The sequence below is a fragment of the Elephas maximus genome, chromosome 7, assembly GCF_024166365.1.
Source record: "Elephas maximus indicus isolate mEleMax1 chromosome 7, mEleMax1 primary haplotype, whole genome shotgun sequence".
NCBI classification, from domain to species: Eukaryota; Metazoa; Chordata; class Mammalia; order Proboscidea; family Elephantidae; genus Elephas; species Elephas maximus.
This window is the reverse complement of record NC_064825.1, coordinates 46204586-46223376: the sequence shown is the minus strand read 5'-3', so window position 1 is coordinate 46223376 and position 18791 is coordinate 46204586. Positions and strand designations below refer to the sequence as shown.

At 49.1% G+C, this 18791-nt stretch overlaps 1 protein-coding gene across 5 annotated transcripts in view; it reads right to left on the bottom strand.

Annotated features, from left to right (window-relative positions):
- The window catches only part of THAP12 (THAP domain containing 12), a 110770-nt gene that overhangs the window by 19930 nt on the left and 72049 nt on the right, over positions 1-18791 (bottom strand). The window contains exon 8 of one of the 5 annotated variants that reach the window (XM_049889775.1): positions 17939-17984. The exons of 2 other annotated variants lie outside the window; for them this stretch is intronic. In XM_049889775.1, coding sequence (XP_049745732.1) covers positions 17954-17984 — 31 coding nt within the window. In that variant the 3' untranslated portion in view covers positions 17939-17953. Of the gene's footprint in view, positions 1-17938; positions 17985-18791 lie in introns of those variants that run through there. 2 more of the 5 variants (XM_049889776.1, XM_049889778.1) reach the window with 2 other exon arrangements.

Below are 18791 nucleotides of genomic sequence, written 5' to 3'. Positions count from 1 at the left end.
GTGATTTCCTCTTCGATGTTCTTTTTGTTGATGTAGAGGAATCCAAGTGATTTTTGTATGTTTACCTTATAACCTGAGACTCTGCCAAACTCTTCTATTAGTTTCAGTAGTTTTCTGGAGGATTCCTTAGGGTTTTCTGTGTATAAGATCATGTCATCTGCAAATAGAGATAGTTTTACTTCCTCCTTGCCAATCCGGATGCCCTTTATTTCTTTGTCTAGCCTAATTGCCCTGGCTAGGACTTCTAGCACAATGTTGAATAAGAGCGGTAATAAAGGGCATCCTTGTCTGGTTCCCGTTCTCAAGGGAAATGCTTTCAGGTTCTCTCCATTTAGAGTGATGTTGGCTGTTGGCTTTGCATTAAAAAAAAAAAAAATTTTTTTTTTTTTTTTTGGGGGAATTTTCCTTCAATTCCTATTTTGGTGAGAGTTTTTATCATAAATGGGTGTTGGACTTTGTCAAATGCCTTTTCTGCATCAATTGATAAGATCATGTGGTTTTTGTCTGTTGTTTTATTTATGTGGTGGATTACATTAATGGTTCTTCTGATATTAAACCAGCCTTTTGCATACCTGGTATAAATCCCACTTGGTCGTGGTGAATTATTTTTTTGATATGTTGTTGAATTCTATTGGCTAGAATTTTGTTGAGGATTTTTGCATCTATGTTCATGAGGGATATAGGTCTGTAATTTTCTTTTTTTGTAATGTCTTTACCTGGTTTTGGTATCAGGGAGATGGTGGCTTCATAGAACAAGTTGGGTAGTATTCCGTCATTTTCTATGCTTTGAAATACCTTTAGAAGTAGTGGTGTTAACTCTTCTCTGAAAGTTTGGTAGAACTCTGCAGTGAAGCCGTCCGGTCCAGGGCTTTTTTTTGTTGGGAGTTTTTTGATTACCGTTTCAATCTCTTTTTTTGTTATGGGTCTATTTAGTTGTTCTACTTCTGATTGTGTTAGTTTAGGTAGGTAGTGTTTTTCCAGGACTTCATCCATTTCTTCTAGGTTTGCAAATTTGTTAGAGTACAATTTTTTGTAATAATCTGATATGATTCTTTTAATTTCAGTTGGGTCTGTTGTGATGTGGCCCTTCTCGTTTCTTATCCGGGTTATTTCTTTCCTTTCCTGTATTTGGTTTATCAATTTTGTTAATTTTTTCAAAGAACCAGCTTTTGGCTTTGTTAATTCTTTCAATTGTTTTTCTGTTCTCTAATTCATTTAGTTCAGCTCTAATTTTTATTATTTGTTTTCTTCTGGTGCCTGATGGATTCTTTTGTTGCTCACTTCCTATTTGTTCAAGTTGTAGGGACAGTTCTCTGATTTTGGCTCTTTCTTCTTTTTGTATGTGTGCATTTATCGATATAAATTGGCCTCTGAGCACTGTTTTTGCTGTGTTCCAGAGGTTTTGATAAGAAGTATTTTCATTCTCGTTGCATTCTATGAATTTCCTTATTCCCTCCTTGATGTCTTCTATAAACCAGTCTTTTTTCAGGAGGGTATTGTTCAGTTTCCAAGTATTTGATTTCTTTTCCCTAGTTTTTCTGTTATTGATTTCTACTTTAATTGCCTTGTGGTCTGAGAAGATGCTTTGTAATATTTTGATGTTTTGGATTCTGCAAAGGTTTGTTTTATGACCTAATATGTGGTCTATTCTAGAGAACGTTCCATGTGCGCTAGAAAAAAAAGTATACTTTGCAGCAGTTGGGTGGAGAGTTCTGTATAAGTCAATGAGGTCAAGTTGGTTGATTGTTGTAATTAGGTCTTCCGTGTCTCTATTGAGCTTCTTACTGGATGTCCTGTCCTTCTCCGAAGGTGGTGTGTTGAAGTCTCCTACTATAATTGTGGAGGTGTCTATCTCACTTTTCAGTTCTGTTAAAATTTGATTTATGTATCTTGCAGCCCTGTCATTGGGTGCATAAATATTTAATATGGTTATATCTTCCTGATCAATTGTCCCTTTTATCATTATGTAGTGTCCTTCTTTATCCTTTGTGGTGGATTTAAGTTTAAAGTCTATTTTGTCAGAAATTAATATTGCTACTCCTCTTCTTTTTTGCTTTTTGTTTGCTTGATATATTTTTTTCCGTCCTTTGAGTTTTAGTTTGTTTGTGTCTCTAAGTCTAAGGTGTGTCTCTTGTAGGCAGCATATAGACGGATCGTGTTTCTTTATCCAGTCCGAGACTCTCTGTTTCTTTATTGGTGCATTTAGTCCATTTACATTCAGCGTAATTATAGATAAGTAAGTGTTTAGTGTTGTCGTTTTGATGCCTTTTTATGTGTGTTGTTGACAATTTCATTTTTCCACTTACTTTTTTGGGGTGAGGTGTTTTTCTTAGTAAATTGTGAGATCCTCATTTTCATAGTATTTGACTTTATGTTTGTTGAGTCGTTACGTTTTTCTTGGCTTTTATTTTGAGTTATGGAGTTGTCATACCTCTTTGTGGTTACCTTAATATTTACCCCTATTTTTCTAAGTAAAAACCTAACTTGTATTGTCCTATATCGCCTTGTATCCCTCTCCATATGGCAGTTCTGTGCCACCTGTATTTAGTCCCTCTTTTTTTTTTTCTCTTTTTTGATTATTGTGATCTTTTACATATTGACTTCAATGATTCCCTGTTTCGAGCATTTTTTTTTTAATTAATCTTAATTTGTTTTTGTGATTTCCCTATTTGAGTTGATATCAGGGTGTTCTGTTCTGTGACCTCGTGTTGTGCTGGTATCTGATATTATTGGTTTTCTGACCAAACAATTTCCTTTATTATTTCTTGTAGCTTTGGTTTGGTTTTTGCAAATTCTCTAAGCTTGTGTTTATCTGTAAATATCTTAATTTCGCCTTCATATTTCATGCTTGTTCTTCTTACTGTGGTTTTTGGTGCTGGTTTGTAACCTCGGGGCACTTTGGTGCAGCTGTCCTGGCCTGGCACCAGGTGGGAGACAGAGTGACTCTGGCAACCAGTGGGATCTGCTCAGATAAGGGGCTCCCTCTCTCCCAAACAGGATGGCAGCAGCAGCACCATGTGATTACAGAAGCCATCATAACAGAAATTACTAACGATGGGGTGCTCCTCCCTACACCTAGAGATCACAGACAGTGAAGTGCAGGGGTGGAGGCTGTGGGGTGGGGAGAGTCACAAAAGCTTGTTGCCCTTATGCCACCTGCTTTAGGGCTCCATGTGGGTATTAGCTGTGAAGCCAGGGGACTGGTCTCAGCTCTTTGTGCCCCAACCTGCCCCTAGGAGAGCCCTTGACCCCTCTTAGGAGTCCCATCTGTCCCACAGGCAATTCCTCTCTGACTCTACTTCTCCAAGATGTGTGACCTCGATGGGGCCAGAGGTTAACATTTGTGGGTCCTGTGGTTAAAGCAGGGCCATGGGGAACTGGGCTGCTCGTTAGACCTCAGCAGCCCCCCTGCACCCACCGACTTGCTTCTCTCATAGCACTTATCTGGACAATTGCCACACCCTCCCCCAGGCTGCCTGCCACTGTCTCCCTCCCTGCAGAGGGGGTACAGGCATCGCCCCCTAAAAAACAAGCAGAGCATGGCCCAGGAAAGGCTCACTGAATGGAAGAAGTTCAGGCAGACAGAACGGCCCTGGAACATTCAGAAGCCTGAGGCACCCTGGCCCTGAGGGCACAAAAGCCCCCCACCCCACACCCCATGTGTTCCGGGGACTCATCTTCATGCTGCAAGATGTGGATCCATGACTCCTCCTTCAGGCAGCCTCCCTGGAGCCTTCCCCACTCTGGGCTCCCATGGTCCCTGGGCATCCCAGCTCTGATCACGCTGCAATGTCAGCATCTAAGTCTGTGTCCTTTGCCCCACCAGCTTGAGGAACCCTGGGGTCGAGAACTCTTGGGTGTGACTCCTCTCCATGTTCAGAGCCTCAGCACTGGGTTGGAGCTACAGGCTTTCAATAAATGTGTGACAAATGAATGAATGAAGTAGTGATAAGGGGGTATGCGTTTGTCTCTGTAACCGTGCATGTTTGAGAGCACATGGCAGTATTGTACAATGAGAGATGCGGGCGCAAGTGGTGAGAAAGAGCATGTGTGTGTTTAGCACTCAGTGTATCAGAATTCCCAGGAAGCAGCTGGTTGGTTCTACCCTAAAACAGACTTTGTAACAGGGATGGGCAGCCCTCTATGCATGTCAGAAACCCAACGGGGGACACCTAGGAGAACCCCAGCAGACAGACCATCAGGGTACCAGCCCTGGGGGCAGAGGCTAGAAGCCTGTGCTGGGCAGGCCCCTCTCTGCCTCACCCAGCCTCAGCCTGGACCCTGCTGGCCAGACTCTGCTGATGGGGTAGGGGTGTGGAGAGAGGGTATGAAGGAAGACATGGGGAGCGGGAGCCCGGGGTTTTCAGGTACAGCAGCTCATGGAAGTCTCACAACAGGTGTCAAACGAGACGGAGGCAGGAGAGGTAAAGGGACTTTCCCAAGATCACACAGCAGGCTGGAGTTTGGGCTCAGATGGACTTGACCCCAAAGCCCTCACTCTTTCCTTCATTCTGAGCTGCCTCCCCAGAAGGGCTGTGAGAAGTGAGAAGGAGCCTGCAAACTCACTGAAGCCAAACACCCTGCAAAGTTGCCTGTGCAACCCAAGTCAGGCTGAGTGAAAAAAGCAAACAAATTGTCCGTCCCAGGCCTTGCAGGCCTGAGTCAGAGACAGGGACACAGACAGCGAGACAGAGAGATGCAGAGTTAGCAGGAGTGTGTGGAACCCCTACCTGTCTGTCTGACACTCAGACACTGGTTTTGGGAACCATACACTCACAGCGTTGATGGCGTCTTTGCACTGAGGGGGACAGACCTCCTCCTCTGTCTGGACCCAGGTTCTGCGGGGTGAGGGGAGGAAAGACAGGAGGAAAGAAGAAAGGATCCACCATGGACGTGTCCAAATGTGTCCCTGTGTGGTGTTGAAAAAACTCAGTCCGTGGTGCTTGTCCCCAGTGTGCTGAGTGACTGAGTGGGTTATTGAGCCTTGGTTTCCCAGCCTGTAAAATGGTGAGATGATCCCTACTAAGCCCTTCCCACAGGTGCCTGGGGCCTGCCAAGACGGTAAAGGGGAAAGCATTTATGAGCACTCTGAGGAGCCACACGTGGGAGGGATATTCACAACCAGCAACCTCTGGGTGTAGGTGCTGCAAGACGCTTGGCACCTACAGGGTCCAAAGGCAAGAAGGCTGCTCCCTGTCTGGGCTGTGGTTTCATCTGAGCCACCTGAACCCCAAGGGCCTTGCTCAGCCTGTGCCCAGACCAGCACCTCCCTGCCCTACCTGTCTTTCCCAGCAGCCCCCTAGTTGTTCTCAGATCCCTTCCTCCTGGGATTGCCCTTGCAGCCTGGGGCTTTGGAGACAATGCACATTCCATTCCAAGGATTCCGCAACCCCCACCCCTGCCCTGAGCCTCCTTCAAAGTGGCCGCTGGGACTAGGGGTCTGTCTGTGCTGAGGTGCCATGCTGCACGCTCCTCCCAGCTCTACCAGCTTAGCTCTCTCTGAAGTTCTTCCAGCCATGTTGAGGAGGGAGCCCTATGGCGGGAAGGGGCCTGACCAGTGTGGTCGAGCTGGGCTTGAGGCCAGGCTTTCCCTCAGACATGCTGGGCAACCCCAGTTAAGCCACTTCCCTTCCCTCTTGGGGTCTCAGATTCCCCCTCTGTAAAGTGGGGTAGAGACAGCAAGGTGTGGTGGTCATGAGCATGGGCTTTGGAGTCAGATACTCTGGGTCCTGATCCAGGCTTTGATCCGGGCAGGTCACCAGCCCTGTCCATACCTCAGTTTTCTCCTCTGTCAAATGGGAATGATACCAGCACCTACTTCAAAGGTGGTTTAGGGGCTTAGTTGAGCTATGCAGGTACCCCATCAAGTTCACAGCCTGGTCATGGTGAGGCTTAAAGAGGAACAGCCATTTCTAAAGGGTCTTCACAGGTGACCTTCCGAAAGTACCTGTCATCAGTGTCACCTCCTGTCATTCTTTGCTCCCCATCACTGACCACCTGTGTGATCTTGCCACCTTGCCTTTATCATGCTCTTCCCCTGCCTAGTGGGCCCTTTCTCCCCTCAACTCACCTCAGTCCTTACCCCTCACATCCAATCCTCCCCCAAGTCCTGTTGACTCTTTCCAAATCAGCCTATTGCCCCTCTTCTCCTCTGCTGCCCCTGGCCCAAGCCACACCCCTGTCACCTGGCCCTCCTAGTCTCCTCCCTAGTCTGTGCCCTCTCCCCTAGAACTTCTTACACATGAATCAGCGTGATTTTTTTTTTTTTTTAATTCCTTTCCCCAACCAGATGTGTGAAGCCTTAGAGCAGGGCCAGGACATGCCTACCTGTCACCCAGGTGTCCAGCCCAGATCCTCCAACAGAGAAAACACTTGGCCATCTCAGCTTAAAATCCTTAAAATCTGACCATACTTAGAATCCAAAGTTCTACCGAGGTAATACAGCCTTCTGCCCACTTATCCCTCTCCCCAGGCTCCTGCACTTCAGCCACCCTGGCCTTGACCGTGCCCTGCCTGCTCCTTCTTTCCTCAGGCCTCCACGAGCTATTCCCTCTGCCTGGACTGTTCTCCCCTCACCTCTCACCTGCTAACCGATTCTCCCCTCCAGCTCTCAGCTATAATGACCGTCCCTTCCCCAGAGCAGCCCTTCCCAACATTCAAGCTAAATTAGCTCCCTTGGGTTACTCCCTTCCATCCATCCCTTCCAAGCTGATCTCAATAGTCGCCATTTGTGAGGTTATGACTGTCTTTCTCCCCACTGGGCTGTAAGCCCCACAAGGGTAGGGTCTCCAAAGAGACCTCAGAGAGCAGCATCTGCTCAAGCCACAGAGCAAGTAAAATTAGGGCAGGGAGCTGACCCGCAAACTCCTAAACCCTTGCCCAAGGCTGTTTCCAGAGCCCCTCACTGTCTCCAGAGATGAACTTGGCAGGTGCTGCTTCTGCTGGTCCTCACACAGAGAATCAGGGACCAATGCATTTGCCTCTCCTGCTAGCCTAGGGCTCTCCCATTAGAGCCCCCAGCCACCTCCTGCCCCTTGCTTACTACTTAGAGTCCCCTGTGACCTGAGAATTCAGGGGACTTCCACCCACAGCACACAGAAGGGTCGTGTCTTCACCTTCTCCTCTGGCTTCCTCATTGGACCCAACTCAGTTATTACCCTCTCCCTGAAACCCTTGCTGACTGCAGGCAGCTACCTCAGGGTGCCCATGTGTCATTAGCTGTCTGCCAGCCAGACCCCAAACCAGGTCTAGAGTCCCTTGAAGGGGCCTTGAAGCCTGCTCCATCTTTGCATCCTTAACTCGAAGCAAAGGAACCTCAGCTGGATTTGGTGGTGAATGAATGGATGGGTGGGTGGAAAGAAGGATGGACAGATGGAGTGATTGAATGAACACTTCAATCTTCAAACCGCCTCTGGCCAGGCTTCCTGGCACCTCTGGTTCCTCCTTCTCTGGCCCCCCAGGCAGGACAGCAGTGGGTCTTGCTCTTCCCTTGCCAGCCCTGATTTGTGGGGTCCCTGAAGGAGCCCTGGTGGCGCAGTGGTTAAGAGCTTGGCTGCTAACCGAAAGGTCAGCAGTTGGAATCCACCAGCTGCTCCTTGGAAACCCTATGGGGTCGCTATGTCCTATAGGGTCGCTATGAGTCGGAATCAGCTTGACGGCAACGGGATTGAGGTGGTGAAAAGAGGCTAGGTCCCTGTCCCCTTCCTGGGTGGCCCATGTGGACCTCTTTGAGTCTCTGCAGCAGAGAATGCCTCATGGGGGAGGCACCTCTCAACAGCATCAGGGAAGGGACACAGTCAGCTCCTTTGTCAGTCCTGTGGTTGACACCTGCCCACCTTGTAGGGGAGGGGTTGGCTCTGTTCTCCCCTCCCATAGGTTGTTTCCCTTGGAGCCGTTTCCCAGATCTGTCTGCTCCCCATGAGCAAAACCAGCTCATTTCCTTCTGAAAATACAAACCACTTCCTGGCTCGCATAGAACTGCCCAGGTGAAATGGGCCATGGTCTTGGAGCAGTCTGCACACCCCCTCCCCACCGCCCAGCTGGTCAGAGATGTACCCCCTCTCCCCTTGGCTCCCCCCCAAAGAAAAACACGTATATACATACACACAGAATGAACCCATCCATAGGCTTGACCCAAGGATTCTTGTCTGCTTAGCCCTGCACAAAGGACTAGGGGAAGCACAAAATGTTCTTTTATTCAACGGACTTCAACCAAGCAAGCATCTTCTGTGTACCAGGCCTGGGCTGGGTTGGCCACTCAGATGGTTAATATGCCCTGGCCCTGGCCTAAGACTTTGCCAGTCTGGATGGGGCCCTGAAGTATGGAGAGAAGCCAGATCCTTAACCCCAGATCCAGGTCTGCATTCTGACTCAGCTATTCCCAAGGCTGGGGGACCCCTGAGCACAGACATCGTAGGGCTGTGGGGAGAAGCAGATGCAATAAGGTGTTTCTCAGTGGGGTTTGTACACTATAGTGTTCTCTGCAATTAATTGGAAAGCAGTTCACTCTGGAAAGTGCTGGAGAGCTCCAAAAGAGGATGATATAGATGAGAACAGAAGCCTGGATCCCTCAGGGGCTACAGTCAAAAGACCCACCCTAATACCTCCGACAAGATTCTTAAGCTCAGGCTTCCCATTGTGCAGAAGTAGACGCTGAGTCCAGAGAGGAGCAAGACTTTGACCCAGGTCTCATACTGAATCAGTGGCAGTGGCTGGGGCAGGAGGGGGCATTGAACCTAGGTTCACTGCAGGGGTCTCCATAACCCTAGATGAAGGGTTGGAGGAGGATGAGGAAGGAGGAAGAAGATATGGGGGCGACAGAGGCACGAGGATGAAGCCTGGAGCATTGATGAAGGGTTGGGGGGAGCAAGTGAATAAATTTGTGATGTACACTTGCCCTCAGGCACCCCAGACCTCATCAGAGCTGCTGATGCACACATAACAACCCCATGACATCTCACAGACCTTGCAGACTCAACATGTCCAAAACCCACCTCACTACCCACCCCAAACCACTCTCCACCTGTGTTCTCTTGCTCTGAGACCGAGTTCCCACCCTCCAGGAGCCCAGCCAATAGCGTGAGCATTCCCAAATCTCCTGCCTCTCCCTCCCTCCCTGTCCACAGGTCTGGTGACCCCACACCTCTTGAAAACTTCTCAAGGATAAGGCTGTGAAATACCTGGAATTCTCACACACTGCTAAGGGAAATGTGAATTGGTACAAACCCTTTGGAAAACTGTGTGGCAGCTAATGCCGAACATGTTCTATGAGCCAGCAAGCTACTCCTAGGGACATAATACTCAGGGGTGTGCTGGTAAATGTTTAACAGCCGGCTCTCAAAAACAAGACGAAACCTGTTTTGTAGTATTTGCCGATTTCTATCACTATGACCCATTTAAGCTACCAACAAGATGTCACTGAACGTGGAGTTGGGAAGAGATGCTTATAAGTTAGTGCAAGCCAGCTCCAGCACACCCCTGGATACATACCCCCCCCACAAATGTGTACAAATGCACACCAACAGACATGTTCATAGCAGCGATATTTCTAATAGCCCCAAACTAGATGCTACTCAAGTGTCCATCAACTAGAAGGTTAAGGAAATTGTGCTCTGTTCACACAGTGGAATACTACACAGCAATGAAAGAGAACAAGCCACTGCTACCATATGCAACACCGTGGCTGGATCTCACAGATATAATGCTGAACAGAAGAAGCCAGACAAAAGCAGACACATACAATATCATTCCACTAGCAAGTTCAAAAGCAGGTAGACTTCGTCTCTGGTAACAGAAGACAAAATAGAGGTCACTTTGGAAGGAGGTGGTGATGAGGGGCACGAGTGGGGAGGCACTGTCCTGTTTCTGGACCTACTTTCTAGACTACGTGGTGGTTACCTAGGTGTGGTCATTTTGATAATTCATTGAGCTGTATTTTCATGATTTGTGTATTTTCTTGTTTATACGTTATACTTGGATAACAAGTTTTCTCTGAAAAACAAATAACAACCCCCTCAGTTGTAACTCCTTCCTCCCACGGCCCTTGCTCTATCCAGGTTATCATGACTTCCCCCTGGACCACTGCCCTGGTCTCCTCATATGTCTCCTCTCCCCAATTCAAGTTAAAAGAGTTAGCAAATAAAAATGCACTAACGCTAAAAAATTACTTGTTATCTGAAATTCAAATTTAACAGGTGATCTATGTTTTATTCCACAACTCTACCCTCAATACATCTCCAACTCCAGCCCCCTGAGAGGTCTTTCTCAAAGGCAAATCTGGCCATGTTTCTCCCCTGCTTAAGCCCCTTCCCCAGCTCCTTCCAGGAAACACTTCAATTGAGAAAGTTTTTTTTCTCCAGTCTCTTCCAGCCCCACTTGCCACCCCAAACCTACTTCCCACGTTCCAGCTACACCAAATTTCTTAACATTCACTCATTCATTCATTCCAAAGTTATTTATTGAGTGGCTACTATGTGTGTCAGGCCCTCTTCTCCAACCATATCCTGCAATTTAGACGACTGTCATTTTGCTTGTGCTGGTTTCTCTGCCTTGGGTGCCTTCCCATAGCTGAGCTGTCGGATTAACTCATCTTCAGAATTTAGGTCTCACTGTCTCACTGCCCCTCCTCCCGCACTCCAGGACTCCCTGACCCTCCTGACCCCAGGCTGTGTTAGGGGCCCCGCCTTGGGGCTTCCACAGTCCCTGAGCATCCCTTTGTCCCAGTGTCAAGGATACTGGTTTGTCATTGTCATTGCCTGTGTACACACCTGTCTCCCCACCAGACTGTGACCTCATCCTGGACGAAGGCCAGGTCTGACTCAGATCGGGGTCTTCACCCTCAGCTTGAGCCTGGAGTGGAGCTGGCATCAGGAAAGGTGTGTGGAGTGAGCAGATGGATTGGTGATAAAGGAGCACAGGGAGGAGAGTCCTGGAGTTTCCAAGATGATTCTGATTTCAGTTTCTTTCCTGTGGTTCCCATAAGAACTTGGCTATTGTCAGACCCATGGCAGTCTGTTTCCGTAAAGATTTACAGCCTTGAAAACCCATGGGACAGTTCTATAGGGTCACCATGAGTTGGAATCGACTCGACAGCAACAGATCTGATGTGTGCGTTTGTGTTTGTTTGTTTTTTTTTAATTATCGGATCATGTGTCTCGCCTGATGTTTTGGAAAGCATTGTCCCCAACCATGGGAGAGGCAGAGAGCCTGGGGGGCGAGGCACACAGTGAGCTGGGAGGCCAGACACAGAGTTCTAACCCTGGCTCTGCCTCAGTTGGTCTTTGTCAATGTCCCACACCCTCCCCAGACTCACAAGTGTCAGTCCCTGCCTCAGTGACTGGGGGCGGGGAGACTGGGTGGTGTGTGAGGGCTCTTGCCTTGCAGCCATTTTGGCTCTCACTGTGTCTTCTGCAAGTTGCCCCTGGAACTCACGCTCCAGCACCTGCGACTCTAGAAGGTGGGACTGACAGCAGCAGAGGCGAAAGCCCCGGTGCATTAATTGGGCCCAGTGTTTACCCAGGCTGGGTCCATAAAATGCCTCAAGCAGAACTGAGCTCGGCTTGGAGCTCTTGAGCATTGTCCGTTCCGGCTGCTGAGCCTTGGAATGGACCACCTCGGTGGGCACTCCCTGGACACCTCAAAAGCTCCAGAGAGAAGCCTGGGAATGCTTCAGAACAGAGGAGTGCACAAGAATGGGTCTGTATGGCTTGGGGACCTGAGAGATCAACTTGTCCAGTTCCCTTCCCTGGGTAAGGATCCCCTGCATGCTGCATTATGGCCTAAATGAAGAGGGAGTTGGGCTTTTCCTGCCCGTTGCCTCTAAGCAGAACCCTGCGCTGGTGTCAGGTGGACGTGGCTCTGCAACACGTCACCTCTGCCTGGTCTATGGCTTCTCTCCCCATACTGTCGCTGATCTCCTGAATACAAGGACCTGGGTCTCTTCATCCCTTTTTCCTCCAGCCTGGTCCCTTTCTTGAGTTCCTCCTCTGTGCTCTTCCGTATGCTGAGCTCTTGGGACCAGGCAGGAATCAGACTCTGTCCTGCCTTTTGGGAGTTGAAGTCCAGCAGGGAAAACAGCTGTGTACCCAGTGAATTAGCAGATAAGGCAAGAGTCCATTCATCCACCCACTCACCCAACCGCCCATCCATCCGTTCAAAAGTACCATGTGTCAGGGAGAGATGCACACCCCTCTTGCCCCCAAGAGAATGGCATGTCACTGTTTGGAGGCTCACTTCCTCTATACAGATACCTCTCCCAGCTCCTGGGACACTGCCCGGCACTTATTTCTTTGGGCCTCTGTGGTCAGGGGCCAATTCTGTTCTGTCTTTATATCTGGGTGCCCGGCACAGGACCTCAGATGGGAAGGGCCTTGGTGAAGTTCCAGCTACATGATGAATGAAGAAGTGAATGAATGATGTGTTCAGATTTGTGTGGTAAGAAGATGGCTTTGGAGCAAGGAGACCCAAGACCAGTAGGAGGTTGCTGCAAAAGACTGGGTCACAGAAGGAGCTTGATGGTGGGAATTAAACTGCGTATGAGTTGAAATCAACTCAACAGCAATGGGTTTGGTTTGGTCTTGATATGGTCAGATCAACAAGGACTTTGATGTCAAACTAAAGATTTGTTTCAAATGCCCCTCCTCCATTCTTTGTCCGGAAGAGTTCTGCTCAACCCGCAAGGCCCATCTCCAAAGCCCCCTCTTCTGGGAAGTCGTCACTCACCAAAGAGGCAGAGTTAGGTTGTCTCTCTCCCCCCAGCCCCCGTCCCTGAAATCCCCAGGGACAGTAAACACCTTGGTATAGAACAGTGGTTAAGCCTCGACTCAGCAGCCAGACTGCCTGGTTTGGATCCTGGCCCCACCTCATCCCAGCTGTGTGGTCTTGGCACATTACTTCACTTCTCAGCCTTAGTTTCTTCACCAGTAAAGCAGAGACAAGAAAAGTACCTACCTCATGGGATTGTTGTGAGAATTAAATGAATTAATGTACATAACACTTTGAGAATGGTGCCTGGCACAGAGTGAATACACAGTGTCTACTACGACGGTTCTTCCCCCATAGTCACATCCCTTTCCCACCACTGCAATTATCTAGTCACACGTGACACTAACCTGAGGATCCCAAAAAAAACACATGTACATTTTTGCTTTTATTACAGTAGCTGTTCCCACTTGTTCAGGCGAGAACTCAGCCTTCTCCAAAATGTTCCCCAGGGACCTCACGGCTGTTCCGCAGTCCATGTGTCCACTGTAGTCACCTTGCAGTCCTTCTCGCTGTTCCAGCTCGCACGCCCATTGCCAAGGGGCCTGCTACGGGAATACTAGCAGCCCAGCAAAGGAGGCAGACTCTTGAGGTCTCCAAAGATCCCAGATCTCAAGCAAGGCAGGATGGAGAATGCACTCCTCCTCAGCTCTGTACCCGGTCCCTGAGCATGGAAGGATTTTTGCCGGTAACTCAAAGTCTCTCGAGAACTGTCCTGTTGTTGTTGGTGTGCCTGTTGAGTCAATTCTGACTCATAGAGACCCTATAGGACACAGAACTGCCCCATAGGGTTTCCAAGGCTGTGATTCTTTATGAAAGCAGACCGCCACATCTTTCTCCCACAGAGCAGCTGGTGCGTCAAACCACCAACCTATTCAGTTAGCAACCAAGCTCTATAACCACTGGGCGGCCAGGGCTCCTGAGAACAGTCTTACCAGCTGCTATAAGGAAAAGTTATCAGCCCAGGCTCTGGGGTCAGACAGTCCTGAGTTGAAACCTGTCCCCTACCACATGACCTTTGGCTTCTCTCTCCATCTCTCTGGGCCTCAGTTTCCTCAGGTATGAAGATTCACTAAGACAATGCGTTTGATCTAATTAGAACACTGCCTGGCACCCAAGGAGGATTTACCAGGAAGGTAATGAAGGCTACATTTCAGCGCCTCTCACTTGCATTGAGCGGGAGGAAGGTGTGGCAGCCTATTTCCGTAAGGGCTTAGAGCCTTGGAAACCCTGTGGGGAAATTCTTCTCTGTCCTATAGCATCACTATGAGTCAGAATTGACTTGACGGCAATAGGTTTGGTTTTTTTGGTTTATTTGCATTGAAGTTTCTGGGTGGTACAGTTAACACACTCAGCTGCTAACGAAAAGGTTGACAGTTTGAGTCCACCCAGAGGTGCTCAGTAAGTACAGGTTCTGTCTTGGTCCTCTTACTCTAGCCAGGACTCCAGTTAAGGTCTTCTGCCTCCCCCCAGGGTGGAATTCAGTGTCCTCCCCACACCCTGCCCCCCCCCCCCCCGTATTGCAATTAGTACAAACAGATACATGAAGGCGGATTCAGGTGGCAGATGCCAGGTCTATGCTGGCTAGCGGGGAGTAGGTTCTCAAACCCCAGGAGGAATCTGTCCCAGGCTCAGTCTCCTTCACTAGGGGATGATGGAAGAAGAAGAGTGTAGCTTGGTGGTCTTAATTTAAACTAAGCCCCCAGGGTACTCAAAGGGTCCTCAGGAGCATCTGAGGGTGTCAAGGGAAGGCTGAGAGGCTGAGACTCCAAGCCTCCCTTACTTCCCTTCAACCAGAGCACCTTCACTTTTATCTGATATTTGAATTGGGGTTCAGTTAAGAGTTGTTTTTTTTTTTTTAAGTGTGAAGCAATACCAAAGTCTACATTGAGAACAACTTACATGTCACTGCCATGTATGGGCTACTAGGGAACTCAGAGCTATGTTTGAGGCTCACGTTTGGTAGGTAGAGAGAACCAGCAGCATTTGGGGCACTAACCTCACCTCCTGCATCCTTAAATTTTGTTCTGCCTTTATTATCTCTTCTCCTTTTAAAAACTAGCTGTGCTCTATTTGTGTCTGTAAGCTACCTCCCTTTTGGAATGAGGTAGACTAGAAAGAAATAAATCCAAAGGTTTAATACAAGTTTGTTGAATGAAGAACCTTCCAAACGCATGTACTCTCCTGTAGCTCACAGCTGATTTTCTCTCACAGAATAATTATCAGCATTCAGTTTGTTACCCCACTAGACTGTCAGCTCTTCCAGGCCAGGACCCTTGTGTATCCAGCACTCTCTCCAGATAGCACAAGATCTCACTATATGTTTCCTGAGAAAGGGAGGAAAAAAGGGAGGGAGGAAAGAAAGATGGAAGGAAGAAAAGAAGTCCTATATTGTAGGCCAGCACTCATGGTGTGGTGGCAAGAGTATGCTCAGGCTCTGGAATCAGACACACCCAAGTTCAAATTCTGGCTCCGCCACCTGCCAGCTGTGTGACCTTAAGTAGCTCACTTTCCCTCTCTAAGCCTCATCTCTAAAATGCGAATGATGAGCCCTACCTTGCAGGTCACTGAAAAGTCAGGGAGGTAATGTGTGTAAAGCAACTAGTCAGGGCCTGGCACACAGTAGGTGCTCAGGAAATGGCTGGAGAATGAACTGAATTGAACTAGTTGGGAAGGGAAGGAGGACTTTGTGCTACGCTCTGAGTTGGGGCCTGTCTTCCAGGAGTTCCTCAGCCTTGGGGGGCTCCAAGTCCAGTGAGGCAGAACCTTTTAATTGGCCCACCCCGGGAGGGTGGGTGGAGGCAATCGAGCCTGCCCTACCTTGGCAGGGGTCTGGCCCCCCAAGCTTGCCCATGCCGGCTGCTAGGATGCCAACAAGTCCTGTCTGCCACCACCAGCCAGCCACTGGCCACATCGCCTGCTCAGCTCCTCACCCTGCAGAGTCCTTGAAGCCTGGTGTACACGGTTTTGAGCCCAATGTGACAAGCTGGGCACACAATGGGTGTCCAATCAATGCTAGGTAAATTTGATACAATTGCATTCTACGGGCATATTCCCATAAAATGTACAGATGTCTGTGTAAAGTGCCTGTACAGGCAAAATAGAATAACACAATGCCGCCATTTATCGAGTGCCTGCAATGAACAAGACATATTTATGTTACTTAACTCTATTATTCCTGTTTTACAAGTGGAGAAGCTGAGACTCAGGGACGTTAAAAACTTGCTCAAGGTTACAGAGGAGGCATGTGTTGTGGTCAGGGTTCAAGCCCCTCTACCCACCCCTGAAGCGTGTGCTCCTGCCCTGCCCAGTGCCACCTGTTACAATCCTCCCCTATGCCCAGCCTGGTGCAGGGGCCTGGGAGTACAAGATAAAGCTGCTGGTCCCTGCCAGGGCAGGTCAGACCCACACATAGACAATGCTAAGAGAAGGTAACTATTCTCAGAGAAGGAACTGGAAGAATCTGAGCTGGGGCATCCAGAGGGCTGGAGGTGGCTTTTGCACAGAGCCTTGAGGAGCAGGGAGAGAGGATGACCCCTCAAGACCATCTGCTTCAAATCCTCTGTTATACAGAAAAGGCCACAGAGGGCCACAGGGAGCAGGGGCAGAGCTGGGCCTGTAACCGAGGCCCTTCACACTCAGCTTGCAGCTCTGGCCCTTGATAACTGTTCAGAAGGGCAGCCAGGTGGCGAGAAGGTGGGAACGGAGGGAAGGCAGGCCATTAACCCCGGGAGAGAGCAGCCATAAGTGGGTACAGCCAGAGCCTTCACATCTCAGCGTGGCCGTCTGGGCGGATGGAATAGCAGGTACAGGCTCCACCCATGCTGGGCTCGCAAATCTTCACTGAGTGAATGAACAAATGAATGAATGAGTGAATGGGTGAGTGGGGTCCCAGGGGGCAAAGCAAATAGAAAGGAGGTACAGGGAGGCCAATGTGTAAGCCAGTGTTTGGAAGGACCTGCTCCCAGGCAGAGCTACCTACAGCTGAAGGTGCTGCACTGGGAGGAGCCAGCGCCCATCAAAGGAGGGGTGGGAGAAGCAGTTACCGGAGGGTCCTTGCCAGGACTGCTAGAGCCAGGATTCCCTCCTGAGGGTCTCTGGTTCTGAAAGTCTTTCCACAGGGCCACCAGGGGCCTGGGGTCAAACCCCAGACTGGTTTGCATTAGGATGAAAACGCTTGCAGGCCAGTGGAAAGTGACCCCTCTGATGGTTAGAGGAGGCGGGGCCTGCTGAGAGCTGGCAGCAGGGAGCTGCCCCCCATGAGCCAGGGCAGCCCTGCACCAGCTCACAAATTAGCTTCATGTCGGACATGCCTCCTCCCTGCCCTCACCTGCCGTGTCTGCTCACAGGGCTTGTTCTGGGGCAAAAACAATTTCCAGTACCCTGCATTTTGTGGCCTAAAAGCACTTTTGCTTTATTGCTTTTATATATAAACTAAAAACCAACCAACCAACCCATTGCTGTCTAGTAGATTCCGATTCATAGTGGGGGGATGGAGGCGGGGAGTCAGCTTTGGATACAATTTCTTAGGTATAAAAGTCGCCCTCTGTAGTCAGGGCAGGCAGGTGGAGTGGCCCTCAGAATGGGCTGGCTCTGGGACATTTCTTTTTCCTCCTCCTCACCTTCCCCAGGACCACCTCATCTTTCAAGCTCCTTCAACTCTCTGAGCCTCAGTTTCATCTTCTGTAAAGTGAGGCAATAAGACCATTTTACAAAATCCAAACAAAACAAAAATTCAAAAGCAATGACCCCCACTGTTAAGAAGGCTGTGAGGACTGATAAGATGACCTAGGAGATGCCTGGCCCCAGCCCAGCTCACATGGGCTTTCAACAGACACCCCCTCTGCTGCCCCAGGCATGGGGAACCGCCACACAAAGTGCTGATTCCTGAGGTTCTTTGCTTCTCTTGTTTTGGCCCGCGGCCTGGGAGACATGGAAACTCTGAGGGCTTCAAACTCAATGTGTTTTATAGGCTCTGTGAACCCAGCAGTACCTTAAACTCACTTCAGGCAGTTTATAAGCCCTGAGACCGCCCAGAATCCCTGATCCAGGGAACCCTGACTCTCTGGGGAGAAACTGGGCCCCAGAGCCAGAGAACGAGTTGCCTGGGGCTGATGGGACTGGGCCATGAAACAAACTCCTCTGATGCCTCCTCAGTGCTGCAGGACGAAGTTCAAACTCCTTCATCTGATTTTCAAGGTTTACCTCTGTTACCCCTGTTACCTCTGTAAAAAAAAAAAAAAAATTTTTTTTTTTTTACCCCTGTAGCTTAAAAGAACGAGAGGGAAGGTTCTCAAGCAGATGGGGCCCCAATGAGGAATGTCCTACCTGCAGAGACTTCAGTGGATTCCTACATTGGAGGAAACAATGTCTCAACCCAGCCAGCTCCCACTTGCAACCCAGGAGATGTTGCAAGACTGCTTGCACTTTCCCAGGTAAGCTGAAGGAAGGACTGAGCCATGTCCCCCAAAGCCCCTAAAGCCCAGACTGATCCCTGTGTGGTTGTCATAGAGATGTAATAGTGAAGGAGCCAGAGGAGGCCTGCAGGGGTCATCTTGTCCCTCCCTCTGGGTCCTGGGGACCCATGGCTAAAGGCACAGGCTTTAGCGTCTGCCCGGGATTTGAATCCTGGTTCTGCCACTAGTCCTGTGACCTTAACTAAAGCACTTCAGCAAGCTGAGTCTCAATTTTCTCATCTGTACAATGAGAATAATAAGAGCAGGTATTTCTATCGCGTGTGGTTGTTGTGGGGATCAAATGAGGTAAAGGTGTCCAACAAGTATTATTTGTACCTGCTTTGCCTCCAAGGCAAGATGGCGCCAACCACTTAATAGATGGGTACATCCTATTTTCAGCAAGGCCTGCTTCTCCCTGGGAGGTAACCCAAACCAGCTGACATTCTTTCTTGTTTCTGAATTCCCAAGGAATTCCAGTGGAAACCTTTACTCCGGTGTCCTCTCCCCACCCCAACAGCCCTCTTCTAAACCTGCTGCCCCATCATACACACACCTTAAAGGCTTTTGATACCTCCT